General features: G+C 36.8%; 1 protein-coding gene and 1 non-coding gene across 3 annotated transcripts; both read left to right on the top strand.

The window, feature by feature from the left end:
• The first annotated feature begins 3,207 nt into the window (after positions 1-3,207).
• LOC149002030 (digalactosyldiacylglycerol synthase 2, chloroplastic-like) lies at positions 3,208-18,331 on the top strand. Of its 2 annotated transcripts, XM_089138152.1 has the most exons (6): positions 3,219-3,255; positions 3,378-3,408; positions 8,296-8,703; positions 9,017-9,280; positions 16,802-17,151; positions 17,675-18,331. In XM_089138152.1, the coding sequence occupies exons 3-6, from the start codon at positions 8,422-8,424 to the stop codon at positions 18,189-18,191; spliced, it is 1,413 nt and encodes a 470-aa protein (XP_088994278.1). In that variant the 5' UTR covers positions 3,219-3,255; positions 3,378-3,408; positions 8,296-8,421; the 3' UTR covers positions 18,192-18,331. The 2 variants fall into 2 exon arrangements, with proteins under 2 accessions (XP_088994277.1, XP_088994278.1); XM_089138151.1 differs by having other exon boundaries at positions 3,208-3,408.
• Positions 14,582-14,676, top strand: LOC149002031 (small nucleolar RNA Z103). The gene has a single exon (XR_016170503.1). It is a non-coding gene; the product is annotated as a small nucleolar RNA Z103 (small nucleolar RNA).
• Positions 18,332-18,966: the final 635 nt, after the last annotated feature.

Genomic DNA, 18,966 nt, shown 5'->3' with positions numbered 1-18,966 from the left:
AATGATGTATTCTAGCATTTCTATTAATTTTTTAAGGTTAGAATAACAATTCGATTAATCATTTGGTATGATTGCTAACTTTAGCGTCTGACTTGTTGATTTTTTAGGATATCTCATCGATCATAATTCATAAACGCTTCCTCCTTTATCACTCTTTCTACATATAGCCTGAATTTTCATTAGAATGCGAGTGGAATGTGATGAAATTGACCGAACCAGGAAATAGTAGGATAAATTACTTAATGTTCCTTAACCTTACTAACAATTGTGCATATCTCTTCATGTTTTTTAAATTTCATTACACTTAACGTTACTTTACTAGTCCTTTGAGAGTAGATTACCGTTAAATTTGAAAATCGACTTTCTTGTCCGTCACTTTAAACTTGAAAGGGACCATAGGGTTGAATTTGCAAGTAGAAAGCTACCTTAGATTACGACATAGATGATAATGTCTAAATGTGTTAAACAAGTTTATCTCAATACGTGTTAACAAGGTTACTCATACATTTATTTTTATTTTTTTAATAAAATATTTGATATATTTAGGGCTTGTTTGATTACATGAGTCTGGAGATTTCAAATCTATAGAGTCATAATTCATAAAATTAACTGTTTGATTAACTTGAATTTGTGGAATGAAATTAGTGGATTATTCATCTGTGATTTTTGTGGATGCATAAATATTTAGTGTTTTTATAGTAGAGGTGAAATCTCTGAATTTCACCACATACTCATAAATCTCAAGATTCTCGTTTTAGTGTAAAAAGACAAATCTAGGGATTTTCACAACTAAATGGGTATAAATATTGTATTCATAAATCCAGAGATTTGATGTAACCAAATAGACCCTTAGATATGCCCATTCAAATAACGGTTTTCCATAGTCTACATATCATATGAGGACTTCGAGGTAGATTATTCGTAAGTGATGTGCTATGTTGACGAGACAAAAACTTAATATTCTCTCCTATTTGTTAGAGTTAGGATCCTCTACCTATGAGGCTATATCATTGTGCTCTCTTCAGACTAAATCTAAATCTCTTTCACCTAGCCTATCAATCTATCAGACCATTCTCCCACATTTGCATGAGGTAGTGGAACTGACACTCATAGGGTTTGCCTGTCTCAAACATGAAAATGTGGGTTTCTTGCGAGTGTGGGAATATGGTCTAACGAGCAGGCTAGGTGGAGAGAATCCGCATTATAAACCCCATCCACCACATATTTAGGAGGATGCCCCACCTCTAATCGATTATAGTACTGCTTAGAGGAAGGCTCCCTCCTACATGTGTGGTGGAGAGAATCCGCATTATAGACCCCATCCACCACATATTTAGGAGGATGCCCCACCTCTAATCTATTATAGTACTGCTTAGAGGTAGGCTCCCTCCTACATGTGTGGTGGGGAGTGTAAGGAGAGCACAATCCTCTACCATGTGTATAAAGGATCAAACACTACTTGTTCTATGTCAATAGGTTGCATGTTTAATGAGAAAATACATATAAATGGGAGGTTTAGATGGAGAATTAAGTAAACCTAATTTTTTTTGTACAATTGAGTACGAGATGCAAAAGTGTTTGTTTGATATAATTTGAGTATCCACAAACAGTGCCACCACAGGTCCCTCTTTAGGGTTTGGGATGCTCCACATGCGAGAGGAGTATGCGCAGAAGTTGACATCCTCTACCCACAAGGGTAAAGCCCTAAGCGCTTCCTTTATAACTCTCTACTACATATTTAGAATAGGGACCAACCTCAATCCATATCATCAGTGCTTGGAAGTGGGTCATCTTCCTAAATGTGTTATTATTAAGAGAAAATCTCTAAGTTTGAATGTTGGAAAATTTTACATGTTCCTCCTATGAAATCATTGCATGGGGAATTCTTATGCGAGAATGCAGCCTACATTAATTGATGTTCTTAACATACCAAACCAAAGACAAATGGAGAGCTCTATTCATGGAGTTTGGATCCTCTACATTATACTTCCCTCATACACCTCCTCCACACTTTTAAGGAGGGGACAGGGGCGGAGCCAGGATTGAACATTGGGGGAGGGGCAAATGTATATGGGCCAATGTGGGACCCACTGTAGGTTCCATCTCATAATATATTATTATATTTTAATGTGGAGTTTGCATTAAAAATTAGGTAAATTAATAGAAAATTCGTGAGTGTGAGAGAGAGAAATGAATAATTTGAGAAAGAGAGAGTGAATACCTGATGTGGAGAAGATTCAGAAAATTCTAAAGTTTGCTAACTGCTTTAATATTTTGTGAGACGTGTGAGAAAAAATAGGAATAAAAGAGGAGATTCATGAGAAAATAAATAGAAATGAAAATAGGAGATAATATATAAGGAGAAATTCATGGATCGTGAGTTAATTTTTAAGTTAGTTTTTAATTAGAATTTAACTTTTTATTCCTTAAAATTAGGAATTTAATGATAACCATTAGATAAAGATTATGAATGACATTTGTATCCATCATCTTTATCTTAAATTTTTATTTTTAATTTTTAAAAAGGGTCAAATAGTGGTATTTCACATTTAAAGATAGAGAAATAAAGAAAAAAACAAAAATATTTACAATTTCAAAAAATCTGGGGGCCATGGCCCCCTCTGGTCCCAACGTGGCTCCGCCATTGGGAGGGGACCCATCTTGAATCCATCTTATACGTACTTAACTACGGATCTTCTTCCTAAATTTTCGTAGAGGATGCGTGTGAGGAGAATATAACGTAGAGGATTCAAATTCCATGACGGAGCTCCCCTTTGTCTTGGATATGTCGAAAAATATCAATTAATATATGCCATGTTCTTATATAAGAATTTCGCAATAATTCCACTAGTGGAACATGCAACTTATCTAACATTCCAACTTTGGAGAATTTTTTTTTTGACAATAACAAAGATAATAATGATATATTTATATTATTATATAATTAGTAATACTCTTTGTTTATTTCTTTGAAAAGGAATAATTACTAATATTCTAATTGGATAAGAAGATGATTGATGGCAACACTTATTTTTACTTATTTAATACCAACAAAAAAATGACGCCAGCTAATAATGAAAAAAAAAAAAAAAAAAAGGAAAAAAAGGAAAAAAGTGAAGCAAACTAGGTTGGATTCTCCAGTCTAACGTTCTCTAGTAAGCACGTGCGGACTGGAGTTTAAAGACTTCTTGGTAAGTAAAAGTCATTCCTTTCTGGCGTGTCAAACAACTAAAACCCTCTTCTCCATTATTCCAGGTAAGATGAACCTTCACGAACAGCATTGCTTTTTCTCCATTGATTCCTTGCTTCCAAGGTACAATCCTTCTTCGAATTTTTTTCTTGTCTTTCTCTCATCAATATAAAGACGGAAATCGCAGGAGTTCGAGCTGATAATCGCAGAAAGAGCAGGTACGAGAACATATTTGTTAATCTGTATTTCTCTTAAGTATCTGAAGTTGCGTTAATTACATTCTGCTGTTGATCCTTTCTTATTCAGTAAGAATATTTTGGTTCTCGTTATAGTTTCATATTTATTTCTATGTAATTGATTGATTGATAAATTTATGACTGTAAAACAACGTTAAATGCTGTAGTTTTCTAATATCGATCTGTCGGAGATTTCTAAGGAATTGGTATTTCACCTTGAATTGCTTCTTCTTTTTTTCTTCTCAGCACGCTTTGGCGTGTTCATTACTGCTGCAATAGGCAATTGTTAAGACACGAAAGAAAGAAACAAACTTTTTGAAGATGGACTCTTAGTTGAAAAAATCTACAGATCTAAGTTGTCAAACTTGGTGAAACGTTAATTAAATACCTAGTGTTTACGGGAAGTAAGCTAAAAGAGGTATTGCTAGGATAGGTAAACTTACGGGAAGTAAGCTAAAAGAGGTTTTGCTAGGATAGGTAACCTGTGGCTGTGGCAGTATTTGGTTATGAGATTAGCTATGAAACATGATGTATTGGCAACTTGTTAACAGAGTTCGAATGGATTTGAATGATTTATTTTCCATTCTTCCTCTTTTTACTGCTTTGTTTTGATTTAGAACATTGAGATTTACCCGGAATTCTAGGCCTGTCCGTTTGTTTATGGTTAGTAGTTTGTACCTTACTCTGCTCTCAAAGCCAGCTAGGATGTGCCCTTTTTCTTATGAACCATTTTGACAGGTCACATGCTTGAATGTTGTTTTGTGTTGAATGTTGTTTTGTGTCTTCCCTATAGAAGATTAAGTTGATAGCTAGGCCATAGCACTTGGTATGCACGCATTCTGATTTATGTTCATAAGGTCTTTGAACATTTTCCCTTTATTTTTGTAAGAGCCATTTAGAATGTTAGGTTAATACCCCAGCCATAGCTCATGGTGCGTGCATGTTCTGATTTATGTTCATGGACTATGACTTCTATTTTTATGTTTCTGTAACAGACATTTAGAATGTGAAAATTGATGCATACACTTATTAGTTAGCCTTCCTTTTAGCTATCCTCAAGCTGATGAAGTGAGGTAGTGAGAACAGTGAATTCCAAGTTTACAGGAATAAACAAAATTAAATGAAAAATAAAAGGGTAAGTTGCATTCTGCCACAGTTGCACAACCCTACCAAAAAATAGCAGCCCCTGGAGACTCAGCACCAGAAACCAGCTGCTAGCATAGTCAGAATGGGTAGATTTTCCACCTACGAAAAAGCTCTTGTTAACAAGCAAGAAGAGAGAGAAGGGACTGATCTGGCCTAGGGATTAGGGCTTCTCAGATGTCGGCTGAGGACTTAGGAAGGCTCATAAATCCAGAATAAACTTAGTGGAAGGTTGGAGGTGAAAATCCTATGCTTCCTAAGACACTATACTGTTATTCACATATACACAAGACAACTAACACTGTTTCTAATTATTCATCTTTTATAATGGACATCATGTTGAGAACCATACTTCGATGTCGTAATGGTTAAGCATGAAGAAGGCCAAGCTTGATACCTCACAGGCAGCACCGAAATGGAACTCCCTGTTTTTTGAGGCCTGTAAGGGTCTTTCTTCCAATGCTGGGAGGTCTAGGATATGTGGAACATTTGTCTCCCCTTACCCACCCACCAAAAAAGAAAGAAAAAGAAAAAGAAAATTAGTTTATCAATTATGGATGAGGCAGGAAAGGATCCATCCTGTTGGTTTAAGTAATTTTTTTTTTGTGAAAATGCTAAACAGCCAAGGGACTTTATTGTTATCACAAAAAACATCATCATTGTCACCAACATAGCGTTGTCTCTAATTACTAGGGACTGTCCACATGGATCATTGCTATTCGATCATTTCTAGTTGACATCATACATGACATAAGGCCTAACTTGTGCATATCTTTCCTTACCACTTCTCCTATAGTTTATGTCAAGCTGACACCCATTTCATTAACTTCTTTTGGAGCCTTCACTGTGAATCGAATCTCCTCCAATATTGGGGTGTCTCTATGCCTTCCCTAGACTTGGTTGTGGCACCTCAAACAACTCTCACATAACTTATCTTGTATTGCTACACGAAAACTAACCTTGTTGCAGTCATTCCGTAATTTGTTTTTCCTATTCTTGCCACACATCCATCTCAGCATTCTCTTCTTGGCTACATTGAGTTAATCACAGTAGATGCTTCTTAACTGCCCAACCTTCCACGCCATATATCATAGGTGGGCTTATGATAGGTCTGTTGAACTTTCCTTTAGGCATGGTTTGAGTCTTGGTCTCGGCCAAGATGTGCTCACATAGGTATTGATGGACAAGAATTAGAAGTGGATTTATTTGCAGGGATCAGTATGACCAATTTTAATGGGCATTCAGAAGTTTTTATGGAGGGGGTCAATGTCTTTCTAGTTACAGTTGGTTTGCATCATATGTCATCTCCTAGCCTGTCTTGTCCATGTTAAGAATAGCAGCACAAGGAAGAATAAGCTCTCACTCATTGACCTTTTGGGACTTGATTCATTGTAAAATTGTGGTTATGATTGGTATCATACAGAAGCATTTGTGGTGTGACGCAGCTGATGCTTTACAGAGTTAATTTCCTTCCCAAGGTTGGTTTCAGTACTTTGTCCCTTTGTGGATACTTTCAGATTGTCTAGTCTGGTCAGTCATTCTACATGCATGAAGGTTACTGGCAGAAGGAACCCAAAACGAAAAAAGAGTAAAGTAACTATGAATATTCTACAAACTCAAAATGATCAACTTCTAAGGGGAGAGTCTGCCATCATGCACCCACTAGTCTGGTACTTAAAGCTAAAGCCATTAGTGGATGAATTGACCTTCCTATCTCTAAGAAAAATAGGGTGTACCATTGTCACAAAAACAAATGTATACAAGAGTAGGGACTGAGAATGATGTCGTTTGTCGTATTGTAGTTGTTTAAGTTAATGTAATTTTCTTTCTTCATTTGAAAAATAAAAAGTGAATACAAGTATGCTAACCTTTTCAACGAGTTCTTTTCTTTTCACAATAAATGGTCAGATCAAATAGAGTTACTTTCTTGTGCTCTTCAATTAATTTTTTCTATAAATTTGTTTCTTTTTATTCTTTTACCCTTGAAATCATACACACCTGTATCAGGACCCTTTTACTTGATATTCGTGTGTGGATTAAGTACAGAATAATTGTGTTTGTTTAAAACATTTTCACTATACTTGATATTTATGTATAGGAAGTGCAAATTCTGTTTACTGGAGGTTGGTACCAATTCCACTAGAAGGATGTCTTTACCTATTGAGGATGTAGAAGTTTTGAAGCCTTCATTAAATGGTGAAGATTAGTATGTTTGGGTGGCATAATCTGTAGAAGTTCATACCACAGACTTCGGTTCAGAGTCTGTTTTACAGTTCTATGAACTATCATTAATTGGTTTCTTCTACCCCCCCCCCCCAAAAAAAAAAAAAAAAAAAAGAAAAAGAAAAGAGAAGGGAAATAAGGTTATAAATTGAATTTGATGTGGTTACTCGCTGGGTTAGTTACAGACTTTTCTCTTTTAATTAGGGTTATTATTGTCAACTTGTAATTATTATTCATTCTTGTTTAACCATTGTAGGAGTTCAAGTTAGTTTGAACTCTTATCTTCAGTCCTGTTTCAGATAAGGCTTCCTTAGATCTTCTTTATTTACTGGTATGCAACTTAGATTGATTAGCTAGATGATTCAATGAAGTTCGCATTTGGGTGACCTCTCCTTCCTCCCTCCCTCTGAGTCTGAGTTGCAACTCACCTATGAGTTTTCTCTCTTAGTTTCAGTCCCTTCTGTTAACAGCCAATTGGTTTTAGTGGTTATATGTTCCAATAAGACCAGCAAGCTCTTCTATTTATAAGAAGCAAAAGGAGGGAACATCATTAATAAGCCCCACACTGCTTGTGTCCAAGAAGAAGCCAAGCTGTGAGGGGGGTAAACCCCAATTACCCCTGCAGGTTACATATCTCTGTACCCTCTTATCTTTTCCTGGTTCATCTTTCTATATTCTCTTGATTTTGTATTGGTGGCATCTTGGAATTGGTTGTGTTTGCTTAAAACTCCTACAAACCAGTTCAACTTGTTACTTTAGTAGTTGGATCACCTCCTTTGGGAGACTCAGACCCTAGCTCCATGGCCTCCATTAGTTTCCCTGCTATGAGATTGAAACCAGGAATCAATCTGGTTCTTTTTCTTCTTCCCGTCATAGCTAAATTGTGGATCTGTTCTTTGAAAGATTACCTAGTTCAGGAACCTCTGTGGTTTGGAAATCCATAGTCAGAGATTGTGAATTATTCCCTGAACCTTTTAAAATGTTTGAGACCATATGGAAGGGTTTGATCCTCGCACATGAGGTTTTTCTTCCGCTTATTCTATCTGTGATGGTAGAAGAAGAAGACATCAGGTATTGAAAGTGGCAACTGACAAGAGTTCCTTAATGGTTGGTCAAAGACCCCCCCGACCCTATTTTATTCTCAATAATTCTACAAATTCCAGAAACGACACTGCTGTAAATTTTATTTCTTATCCCATCTTGGATTCTTTTTCTAACGTAGAAGGGGGTTTTCAATTGTTGTCTTAATTTACGATATTGCAGCTTCTTTTTAATACTTTAATTCTTTGTTACCTGTGGGCCCATTATGACTATAGCCTGGAATCATATTGCTGGTTCTTTTTTTTTTTTTTTTGGGTTGGGGGGGGGGGGTGGTGGATAGATCAAAACTTCATTACTTAAAAAGCACAAGTGCGTAATTCCCACGTCTATCCTGGGATCATATTGCTGATTTGTTAAATTGACTAAGCTTACTAATGAAATTTCTTTGTTCTATCAATGCAGTGAGAATATCCATTGCTGATTATTCAAGTTTGGCCTCCCTAAATTGTATACTGCCTTCACCTGAATTACAAGATAGCTGATATAGCGGGCACCCATAACCTTCTCTTTATTGAACCTAATGATTGGATGGATAGGAAGCAGCATATTGCAATTTTTACAACCGCGAGTCTTCCATGGCTGACTGGAACTGCTGTTAATCCTCTGTTTCGTGCTGCATATCTTATAAAAGATGGGGATAGAAAAGTTACATTGGTGATTCCTTGGCTATCTTTGAAGGATCAACTGCTAGTTTACCCCAACAATATTACATTCAGGTCTCCTGCAGAGCATGAAGCTTTTGTTCGTCACTGGGTCGAAGAGAGAACTGGATTTACAGCTGGATTTGATATAAAATTCTACCCTGGGAAGGTAAATTAAAGCTACAAATATTTTCTTTTGACTTCATATAAAATAAGCGTATAAAGAAATGAAGATTATGTTTATTTGGATTCATTGAAAATAATTTCTAGGATTATGATGCAATGCTGGTTCTTTAAAATTTGGAGATTATGATTCAGGACAATGCCCATGGATTTCAATTCACAGTCCATCTTATATTGTTTCTTTGTTATGTTTCTGTACACTAAGACAAGGCCCCAGTTTGCTTAAGCAGTCTCTCCCAATTTAAGTGTCTTGTTCTTCTTTCTTTTGTTTGACATTCAGTCATTTTGTGGACATCCAGTTCTCTAGAGACAAAAGGAGCATCCTACCTGTTGGGGATATTACAGAAATCATACCAGATGAAGAGGCAGACATTGCTGTCTTAGAAGAGCCTGAGCACCTGACATGGTATCATCATGGGAAGAGATGGAAAATAAAATTCCGATTAGTCATTGGAGTTATTCACACCAATTATTTGGAATATGTAAAGAGGGAAAAGAATGGGCTTGAAGCATTTCTCTTGAAACAAATCAACGGTTGGGTTATCCATATCTACTGCCACAAGGTACTACTTTCCTCTCCTCCATAGGCTACTCTATGCAGCAATCTGTGAGTAACGATCCCTATTGCCTACCCCATTTACTTGGGATAAGGCTATTTTATTGTTGATTTTAGTCTGCAATATGTTAGTTTTTTTCCGAAATGATCAAAACATCAAATTGTCACACCTCTCGTATTAGTCATGCCAGTAGTTTGTGGTGTACTGTTATGTGTTTACGTTCAAATTTTCAAGATGGGCTCTTTCAGTTGGTTGCTAGGAACTATTATTACATTATGGAGTCTATATGTAAAGGATGGGGAAGTGCTCTGAAGTGGAAACTACTATGAATGGTATTAGCCAGTCATCACTTCAGCAATCTTGTTTGCTTTTTCTTAGGATAAACAGCTAATCTTAGTTCAGTTTAGGATTGAAGGGGATCATGAACAGTAATTATTGGGTTCAGGATTGTGGAATACTGCAAGTGAGCATTTGACTTCAATTGGACTTAGGATTTTAAGAAATTTGAGATCCAAAAATGGAAAAAATGAATGCCTTATAGGTCTTGTGAGATATCGAACTGATTTAGGGCTGGCCAGTTTAGGAGGGGTATTTCTCAGCTGTTGCTGTTGGTTATGGTCCTTTTTTTTTTACTATTATTTTTATTACATTTTTTGCAATAATCTAAATAGTGGACCTCATTTAGTTGCGAGGAGGCTTGAGTTCTTGTTGTACCAATCTACCTTGATCACATTCAAGGGGTTCCTTGATCAAACACAAGGGTTCAATGCAGAAGATAAAAGCAAAGTAAAAACTTTGGAGATCATATTTATGTACTACACTCCCCCCCCCTCTTCTCTCTCTTTGTGTAACCGTATATAGAGAAAAAGAAAAAGAAAGACTCATTCCCGAAAAGGAAATGCATGGCCCAATTCAACTACTTAGATAGCGTAAAACTGACTAGCAAAGTGTCAAGGAGACAGACTCAAAACAGAACTGGACTTACAGAATCCTAATCCAGGGTAACTAAAACACATGGTAACAGTTAAAATAAAGAAACAAAGACACTTAACTATGTAATTCTGTTTGCCTAGCCTCTTTTCACGTTATAGGCTCATTACATCAAAATCCCATGGACCATTACAGTGGCATGACCCTTGTAGAGCCTACCAAAGGCATATTTTTGCTTACAGAAGCCTATTTAGGTGGGTCTAACTGCACCAATCCTGCTTCTTCCCCTTTCCTTTTCTAACTATCATAAAACCTATCTCTAGCCAAGAATTCCATTAGTGATTGAGGGGGAGCAACTAATTGGCAAATGAAAAATCTCAGTCTAACACAGCAATAACCTAGAAAAGAAGAGGATTGATGACTCCAATAACCTGTAGGAGTGACTTCAATATGAATCACGGGGCAGCACACAGTGATATGAAACTGGAGGCAAGCAGGCCAGATTAGAATTAATTTTAGAATTTAGTCACACTTTGATGAGGCTGATTATTGGATGCTTAAACCCTGTAGAATATATGCTTCAAACTGAACAAATTAGCAGAAATTTGCTGGAACATAAATTAGCGACATTTTATGAGACAGCAGGAAAGTCAAATAGACTCCCAACTCTTGTTGAAGGGAGTGTTATAGAGGAGAACAACTGGTCAAAATATGGACCAGATCTGAAACAGATCCAAAACCAGGAGCTAGAACTGGGAAAATTAAGAACTAGATGTGCTGTTAGGCAGCATAGCTTGAGCAGAAACAAGGTGAGCAAAACTGATTTTCAATCACCTCTGAAACTCAACATATGTTTCATGTGTTTAGCTTTAAGTATAAGAAGATAGTAGAAGAAGGGAAGAAGAATGATATGGCTATGCTTCACCACCTTGATTTCAATTTTTTCACTACAAGACTTCTACTTAACTGAATGAGACAAAATAATCCATGGCCAATGTGTGGGGGCTTCTGTCCCTCTATTTTATAAAAAGAGATTGCTACATTCGAAATCAGCAGGGGGGGGGGGGAGAAAAAAAGGAAGGAAACCCTCCATGTTGTGAGATGTCCTTACAACTTGGAAACAACTGAATACTGTAATTTCGTACAAAATAGAAACTCCCCAGGTCCTAGCACAAATGGGAATTTGCTACCATAGTCCTTACATATTTCTGCAGCTTATAACAATTACCAATCTTCTACTAGCATCTTGGCCCGTGCCATGGTCCACACATGTGATAAGCACTATGTTTGGTCTACACCAGAATCTGTCACAAAACCAGAACCTAGGAGGAAATTTTTTAGCAGGTTCCGTTCCTTCTTCCTGCTGTTGGATGCTGGTACTAATTGAGCTTACGTCAAGGATGACTTACTGAATGCAGCATGCATCCTGGCTCCCAGGACTCTATCAGCAGCTTCATGCAGTGCTGGTTTGATCTGATATCACATTCCACCACTCCTTTATTCATTTCCAATGGCCTGAGTATTTCAGGGTTTATTCTGTTTTTCATACCACTATATGCAGTATCATGCTTCGTTATCAAGGCATCTACTTAGGTGCCTAGGCGGGTTTTGACTGCCTAGGTGCTGAGCTGTTTTTTTTGACATGCAAGATTTGAGCCACTTTCTCACCTTGTGCATCCTATTGTAGCCTAGGTGCTAAAGCGATCATTTTTTTGACATATTTGTTCCTAAACTTTTTCTTTTTGGATTATTTGAAAACATTAAATTTTATTCTACAAAACCATGTACAAATATAATAGTTATTTATTTCAGATTCGGATATCATTATATTGACAATTATTCAGAATATGTGATCTATTAATTTATCAGTTTGGTTAAAAAAAAAAAAGACAAATTAAATTCCGATTCGGATTTGAGAATTATTCTTTTACTTTAAAAAATTGGGTAAAAAATTGGATGTTCAAGTTAAGCAACAAGCCAACAATTGTATATATTGTAGACCATCATGCATTTTTGTCCCACTACAATATATATATATATGCTTTTTGACTAAAGGTTTTAAAGGAGCTGACTTCCCTTTTGAACTAGCTCCATCCCTTGCTTTGCCCATTACTGCTAGAGTACATAAGACTTGGTACCCTATCTTTTTTGCATCCTAAATGAGGTAAGTGTGCTCCTTACTTTTGCAAGAAATCTTTCCTTTCCCGATAGGCTTTATTATAAGATGAGCTTTTTAAATTTTGTAATATAAAGGATTTTCAATGTTCTTGGCAAGGAACTTAATTTTGGCAAAATATCGTCAAAATTCGCTGGTTTCGCCCCCTAGCTAAACGATACTCAGGGGGCGAAACGAGTTTTGCAATTTATCGCTGAGATATCGGCGATATTTCGCCTGTTTCTCGCTGAAATGGCGATTTTTAATGATTTATCGTCGGAATATCGCCGTCTTGAGTTTGTTGCTGATCTGAAACTAAGCTTTCCGTTTCCGCCCTTCCGGTGATGGCAAAGAAATAGCTTTTGATTTTAGACCGAAACGACGAACAGAAGAAATGGAGAAGAAGATGAACAATTTATATTTTTTTTGAAAGTTTTTGAGTTCCGTTTTTGGTACTTGAACCTAAGTTATGGCATTTGAAGTAATGTCCACCCACTTGGCTCATAAATAACCATAAAATTGTTTATAAAAAACACAAAAACAAAAAACTTAAATGTAAATATGAGATGATTTGACTAGTCGAATTTTTCAAATATTATTTGATATAAAAAACACAAAAAACAAAAAACTTAAACGTAAATATGATTATGATTTGACTTAGTCGACTTTTTCAAATATTATTTTTTATATTTTTAAACACAATGCCTGACGACTTGATGTTTTGCAGAGAAATTTTACAGTAATTTGGGGTGAAATATTGCCGAGATTTCGCCGATATTCGCTGCCCAAGCGAACCGGACGAAACGAACGAAATTTCATTCTTTGGTTCTTGGATCCTTTTCTAGGCTAATTAATTCTTTTATTAAAAAATTTGGTCAAATAATTCTAAATAGACCATATACAAATATAGTAGTTATTTATTTCAGATTTAGGAATCATATGTTATAAACTTATAATGTCATTACATTATATTGCTAATTGGTTTTGTATATTTATATTATGATGAGGTGGAACTTATGTTTTTATTTTTATTTTTAATATGACAATCTTTCATAACTATGATTCTTTAGTATTTGTTTAACTTATAGGAAAACTATGTCAGTTTTTGGTAAATTATATGTGTCACATAAAATAGTTATATTAATAAAATGTGCTCAAACCACTTCGGTTGCTTTGACAACCATGATATTACAATGTCTCTTCTTTCTCTACAAATAAGAGCTTGGCTATCCTTATTTGTCTGAGTTATTTTGGGTATCTTCTACTCTGCAGGCCATACTTGATATTATGGCACAAGTAACAGGCAGTTATTTCTTGTTACCACCACATTAACGCTAGTCATCCTCAGCCTTCCCCTAACCATTAATACTTGTGAGTGCTCTATTTGTGGGTACTCACTAGTGGTTTCAGATTCACATTTATGTTTTTATTGTTCCTTCTCTTCCTGATGATCTCAGCATCCTTAACATAGTAACAAATGATTGTGTTTCAGTTTTCACTTGTTACCTTACATTGATTCATACCGAATTTATTATCTTGTACTATTAATAAAACTAGCATCTTAGCTATCGTCACTTTGTATATGGTGAAACTCCAGGCACCCCACTTTAGTGCCAAAAATTACAATTTACCCACTTCAAAATTAAAAATTACCCACAGTTACTTGATTATGTTAAGTCATTCAAATTTTGAATGTGAATGATCATAGGGGTAGTGTAATGACCGAATTACCTCCCATACCCAACCTAAGGTGGGTGAAGGGATCCCCCCCCCTCTACTGGAAACAAACCCAACATCTTCCCCAATTAAGAGTTAAGGGTTTATTCTAAACCCAAAACTAAAAATAACGGCGATTGGAAAACCCTCACTCTATAAATATGGTGATTCTTAACCCTAGAAGTCATGTATCAATTGGGTTCCATTCCTGGAGGGTTTTGGCCCTCTGTTTCTCTCTGTCATGTTCCTTGGATTAGGTTTTCATTTCTGATGGGTTAATCAATTGATCCAAGGTTTTGCCGTTTTGATTTCCGATGGGTTCTATAAACTTTTTCCAGGTCTTGTAGTAATTGATTGCCTTGCAAGATCTCAATTTTTGCAAGCCCTTAAGTTGTCGATTGCCTTGCCAGATGTGGATTTCTGCAAGCCCTAATGTCCAAGAGATTTCTGCAACCCTAATAATCGAGGTGTTAATCTGTGTACAAGATGAAGTTCATATGGCACGGTTGGAAGTGAGGAATCTTCCCCAACTGCTTGACTGTGATGATGCTAAGCTTTATAGTTTTCTCTATGGAGAATCCAAGCCAGGAAAGTGATCCATCCTTCCATGCGAACCAAAGTTATCTTGGTTTTTCTTCCTCCTTTGATTTTGGTTTTCCTTTTCCCATTTAATTTTCTCATTTGATGTTACACTGATTCTAAGTTTTGTGTTTGTATTTTTAATATTTTTCCAAATCTTCTCAATTAATCATGCTAAAAGATTTCATAACTGGATGTCTTCAAATTGAATTGATCTGACAGGGGGAAGACTTTCCCTTTACTATAATGGAGCAAACAAATTTTGTGTTTGCAGAATCCATTAGTGAAAGTCAGAAATCAAACAAAGAGATGTTGATGTTTTTTTCAGGTTTTCACTTGGAAACTCCATTTCTGTGGTCTCATATTCCATCACCTTGGGGAGGCAGCATTGCTGCAATGACCTCTTTGGATAGGCCATGAGACATATATTACTGATCGCTCTTTAGCTTTTTCTTTACATTTTCTTTCTGCGTTTTGCTCGCCTTTGAATCCTCCCTTCAATTCCGTTTCTCGTCTTCTTCAGTTCATCTCCAAAAATAAAAAATTAACAACAGATATTAACTATATACAACACAGAAGAAATAATTTGAAATTCTCGAACCAATCCAATTCACACCATTGATAAATCTGCTTATATTTTTTTCGGTAAGAAATGAAACTGCTCACATTGAGTTTAGGTTTATTATTCCTTAATTAATCCGTGTCCTTGCCGATTGATTTTCTTTCCTGGGAAGGGGGAAGATGGTGGGTTTGTTTCAGCAGGGGGGGGACGTGGTAAAGGGGTGGATAACCGGAAATCCGCCTGCAAGGTGTAGGAAGAAGAAGGATTAAGAGAGAATCCCTCCTCCCACCTAAGGGTTGTGTATGGGAGGGTAATTCAGTCATTATCACTATGCTTAAGGGCATTGTGGTCGTTCACATTCAAAATTTGAATGACTTAAAGGAATCAAGTAACTGTGGCAACTTGTAATTTTGAAGTGGGTTAACTATAATTTTTGGCTCTAAAGGGGTTGCCTAGAGTTTCACCCCCACTAAAGTGGGTAAACTGTAAAAAAACTAAGGGTGTCAATTTGGTTAAAAAACCGTTAAACCGACCGATTCGTTTAAACCTTACCGCCGACCGTTTCCAAATTCGGCACGGTTTGCTATCCGAATTTGGCCGAGATCTGATAAATGATGTCATACCGTCGGTAAATACCGTTGACCGATGCCTTTACCGCCACGGGGAAGATAGTAACGGGTTTAAAGTTTAAACCCTAAACTTATGTCGGAGAGTCATGCTTCACTTCGAAGATCGGAGGACAAGAGTCACAAAGGTCGGTAGTGTTGGGAGCATAGAGAGTGATATTATATAATGCTTGAGGTAAGTAACTAATCAAATGTTATAGATCTAATTAATTACTACCCCTTATTCTGTTTGAAAACGTGGACATGGACGTAGTCAAGGCGATATTCAGGGGCAATGGATGTAGTGAATGAATTGGAAGGGTTGAGAGAAGAATTCCCTCCTCCCAGACAGAACTAATGGATAGATTTAATGATTGCTCTTTTATGGGTTTTTGTAGATCATGGTAATGTTGCTGACTCAGTCATTATAGCTATGCTTAAGGGCATATGTGGCTTCGTCACATCACATATCTAGACTTTCAAAAAAAAAATTCCTGAAAGACCCATTACAAGTGACAAATCAAGAAGAACTGTGGCAACTTGTAATTTTGAAGTGGGTTAACTATAATTTTTGGCTCTAAAGGGGTTGCCTAGAGTTTCACCCTCACTAAAGTGGGTAAACTGTAAAAAAACTCAATGTTTTATAATGTAACCATCTTAAGAAATACGTGAGTACTTGTGAATTTACATTTTATTTCTATTTCTTGTTAATTTTTAATTCTTGGACTTCTTTGTTGCAATAATTATGGCTAGCAAGCTAAATCTTGCTTCAGTTTACGTTCTTTGCATGGCCTCTTTCTTATCACTCGTGCACTGTTTTGTTTAATCAGTGACACTCTTAACACTTTCTGATGATTAGCGCATTGGTGGGTTGACCTTTTCTTAACCAAACTAGTGCTGATTCCACTGAATCAATTTCAATATGCCTGTTACTTTGATCCCCTTTTCCTTAATTTACTAAGTAGCTTCTCTTATGACAGGTTATAAGATTATCAGCTGCAACACAGGATCTTCCAGAGTCTATTATATGCAACATCCATGGTGTCAACCCCAAGTTCCTTGAGGTTGGCAAGAAAAAGCAAATGCAACTGAAAAATGGGAACCAAGCCTTCACCAAGGGTGCTTACTATATTGGGAAAATGGTTTGGAGTAAAGGTTATAGGGAGCTCCTGAACCTACTTTCCAATCACCAGAAGGAACTAACAGGTCTTCAGGTGGATTTGTTTGGAAATGGAGAGGACCACAATCAAGTCGAAGAAGAAGCTAAAAAACTTGAACTTGAAGTGAAGGTTCACCCTGGACGCGACCATGCTGATCCTTTATTTCATGAGTAAGCTCTAAAAAGATCAATGACTATATCCTAGTCCCTACTGATGTTAAGTTTTATATCTTGTTTCTTTGCACTGTTTCCACTCCTCTCTTGGAGATAGAGGGGAAGAAGGCAAAAAGGTAAAAAGGGAAATGATTTTAACACAACTAAAGTGGAAATATTTGTCATCATCATGAATAAGATTTGTCTTAACGGCACAAGACCTTCAAATCTCATCATTATTTACTTTGCAACCAAATAGTACCTTGGTTTAGAAAATCCCTTTCCTTCCTAGATTTTACTTACAATCTGACAGCTCCATGGTGGTAACAAGTTTGGACACCCGATGCTGGTAGAAATCCAGTCTGTTGGCATGTAGTTTTTCCTCTCATCAATGCGGGTGAAATGATGTCTTATTATTCTCTTCTTTACATGGTATCCCCAGGGGAATTTCAGATTTACCTCATGATAGATTATTTTGTTTCATATACATGAAAAATTCATGAGGTTGACATCTTCTAATTCATTTCTTTTCTGCTCACAGTTACAAGGTTTTTCTCAATCCAAGCACAACAGATGTTGTCTGCACAACCACAGCTGAAGCTCTAGCAATGGGCAAAATTGTCATTTGTGCCAACCATCCCTCAAACAACTTCTTTAAACAATTTCCAAATTGCCATACATACGATGATGCGAAAGGGTTTGTACAAGTGACACGGAATGCACTGACTGAAGAGCCAGCCCCCCTCACTGATGAACATAGACATGAACTGTCATGGGAGGCTGCGACAGAACGATTTCTGAAAGTAGCTGAGCTCAATCTGGCCTTTCCAAATAGATCAGAGGAACCCCTAAAAAAGAACTTTATGTCGATATCATTAAATTTGAAGAAGAACTTTGAGGATGCATCAGCATTTTTACATTTTGCAGCTTCAGGGTTTGAAGCTACACGCAGAGCATTTGGCGCAATTCCTGGAACCTTGCAACCAGATGAGCAACAATGTAAAGAGCTTGGGTTATCGATTCCCAAAGCAAAACATGGTTCAAAGCGGCATTCATGACATTGACGCAGTGGTGTGCATTATTGTAGTTCATCGTAAACATTTTAGATACATATTTGTCAATATCCCCTGAAATAAGAATTCTCCTTGACGACACAAAATTTCAAACGTAATCTCAGGTATGGATATAGTATCTCATATTTTCTCTTCCAAAAATTACTTTGTTTGGTGTTGCTGTAGTTTTTTCATGGTAAAACAGGTAGGCACTTAGCCTTAATTGCAGGTAGGATATAAACTGTCAACAGAGTGGTATATCTGCTTCCTTTATTATCATACGTCTCTCACTGGTTTTCTGGCCTTCATCTTGGCTTCTCACCTAGGCAATCCCAACAAAAGTTCGCAGCATTTCTGTGGGATGGTTCTTGTTAACATTGTTCATATAATAAGTGTCTTCAGAATCTGGTACAGATGCAGATAAACAGGGAGGTCTTTTTAAGTGAGTGAAACAGATCTGAACTTATGAGTTCCCAGACTGAGTTCATCAAGAAGATTAGATTTCCCCCTCATTCAGTCTTTTGTCAAAACTTGTTAAAGGTTTCCATGTCCCCTGAATGTGTCAAGAGGCAGGTGAAGGTTGAATGGTTTGGGCTCGGATTCTGAGCCCCCATCCCTGTGGAAGTAGACCGAGTCTTTAGAGTCCGGATCAGCGACCCGGGGAGCACAAAGTGCTCCCCGACAAAGATCAGTGGGGCCCACAGTGAAAAACACTTTTTGGAAAAAAAAAAAAAAAAAAACTTTTTTTCACCAGTGGGACCCACTGGTTTCTGTACTCCTC

This window comes from Hakea prostrata, chromosome 10 (assembly GCF_041222555.1).
Source record: "Hakea prostrata isolate BN-2017 chromosome 10, UWA_Hpros_2, whole genome shotgun sequence".
In the NCBI taxonomy this organism is placed as follows: Eukaryota; Viridiplantae; Streptophyta; class Magnoliopsida; order Proteales; family Proteaceae; genus Hakea; species Hakea prostrata.
Note: the sequence above shows the minus strand (reverse complement) of the source record. Positions and strands in the feature narration are given on the sequence as shown.

Excerpts from the sequence above, each read along its gene's own strand:
- LOC149002030 (XM_089138151.1), top strand. The coding sequence starts at position 8,422 with ATGGATAGGAAGCAGCATATTGCAATTTTTACAACCGCGAGTCTTCCA. Across the intron at positions 9,281-16,801 it reads TCCATATCTACTGCCACAAG|GTTATAAGATTATCAGCTGC; the intron begins GTACTACTTTCC and ends CTCTTATGACAG. Across the intron at positions 17,152-17,674 it reads GCTGATCCTTTATTTCATGA|TTACAAGGTTTTTCTCAATC; the intron begins GTAAGCTCTAAA and ends TTCTGCTCACAG.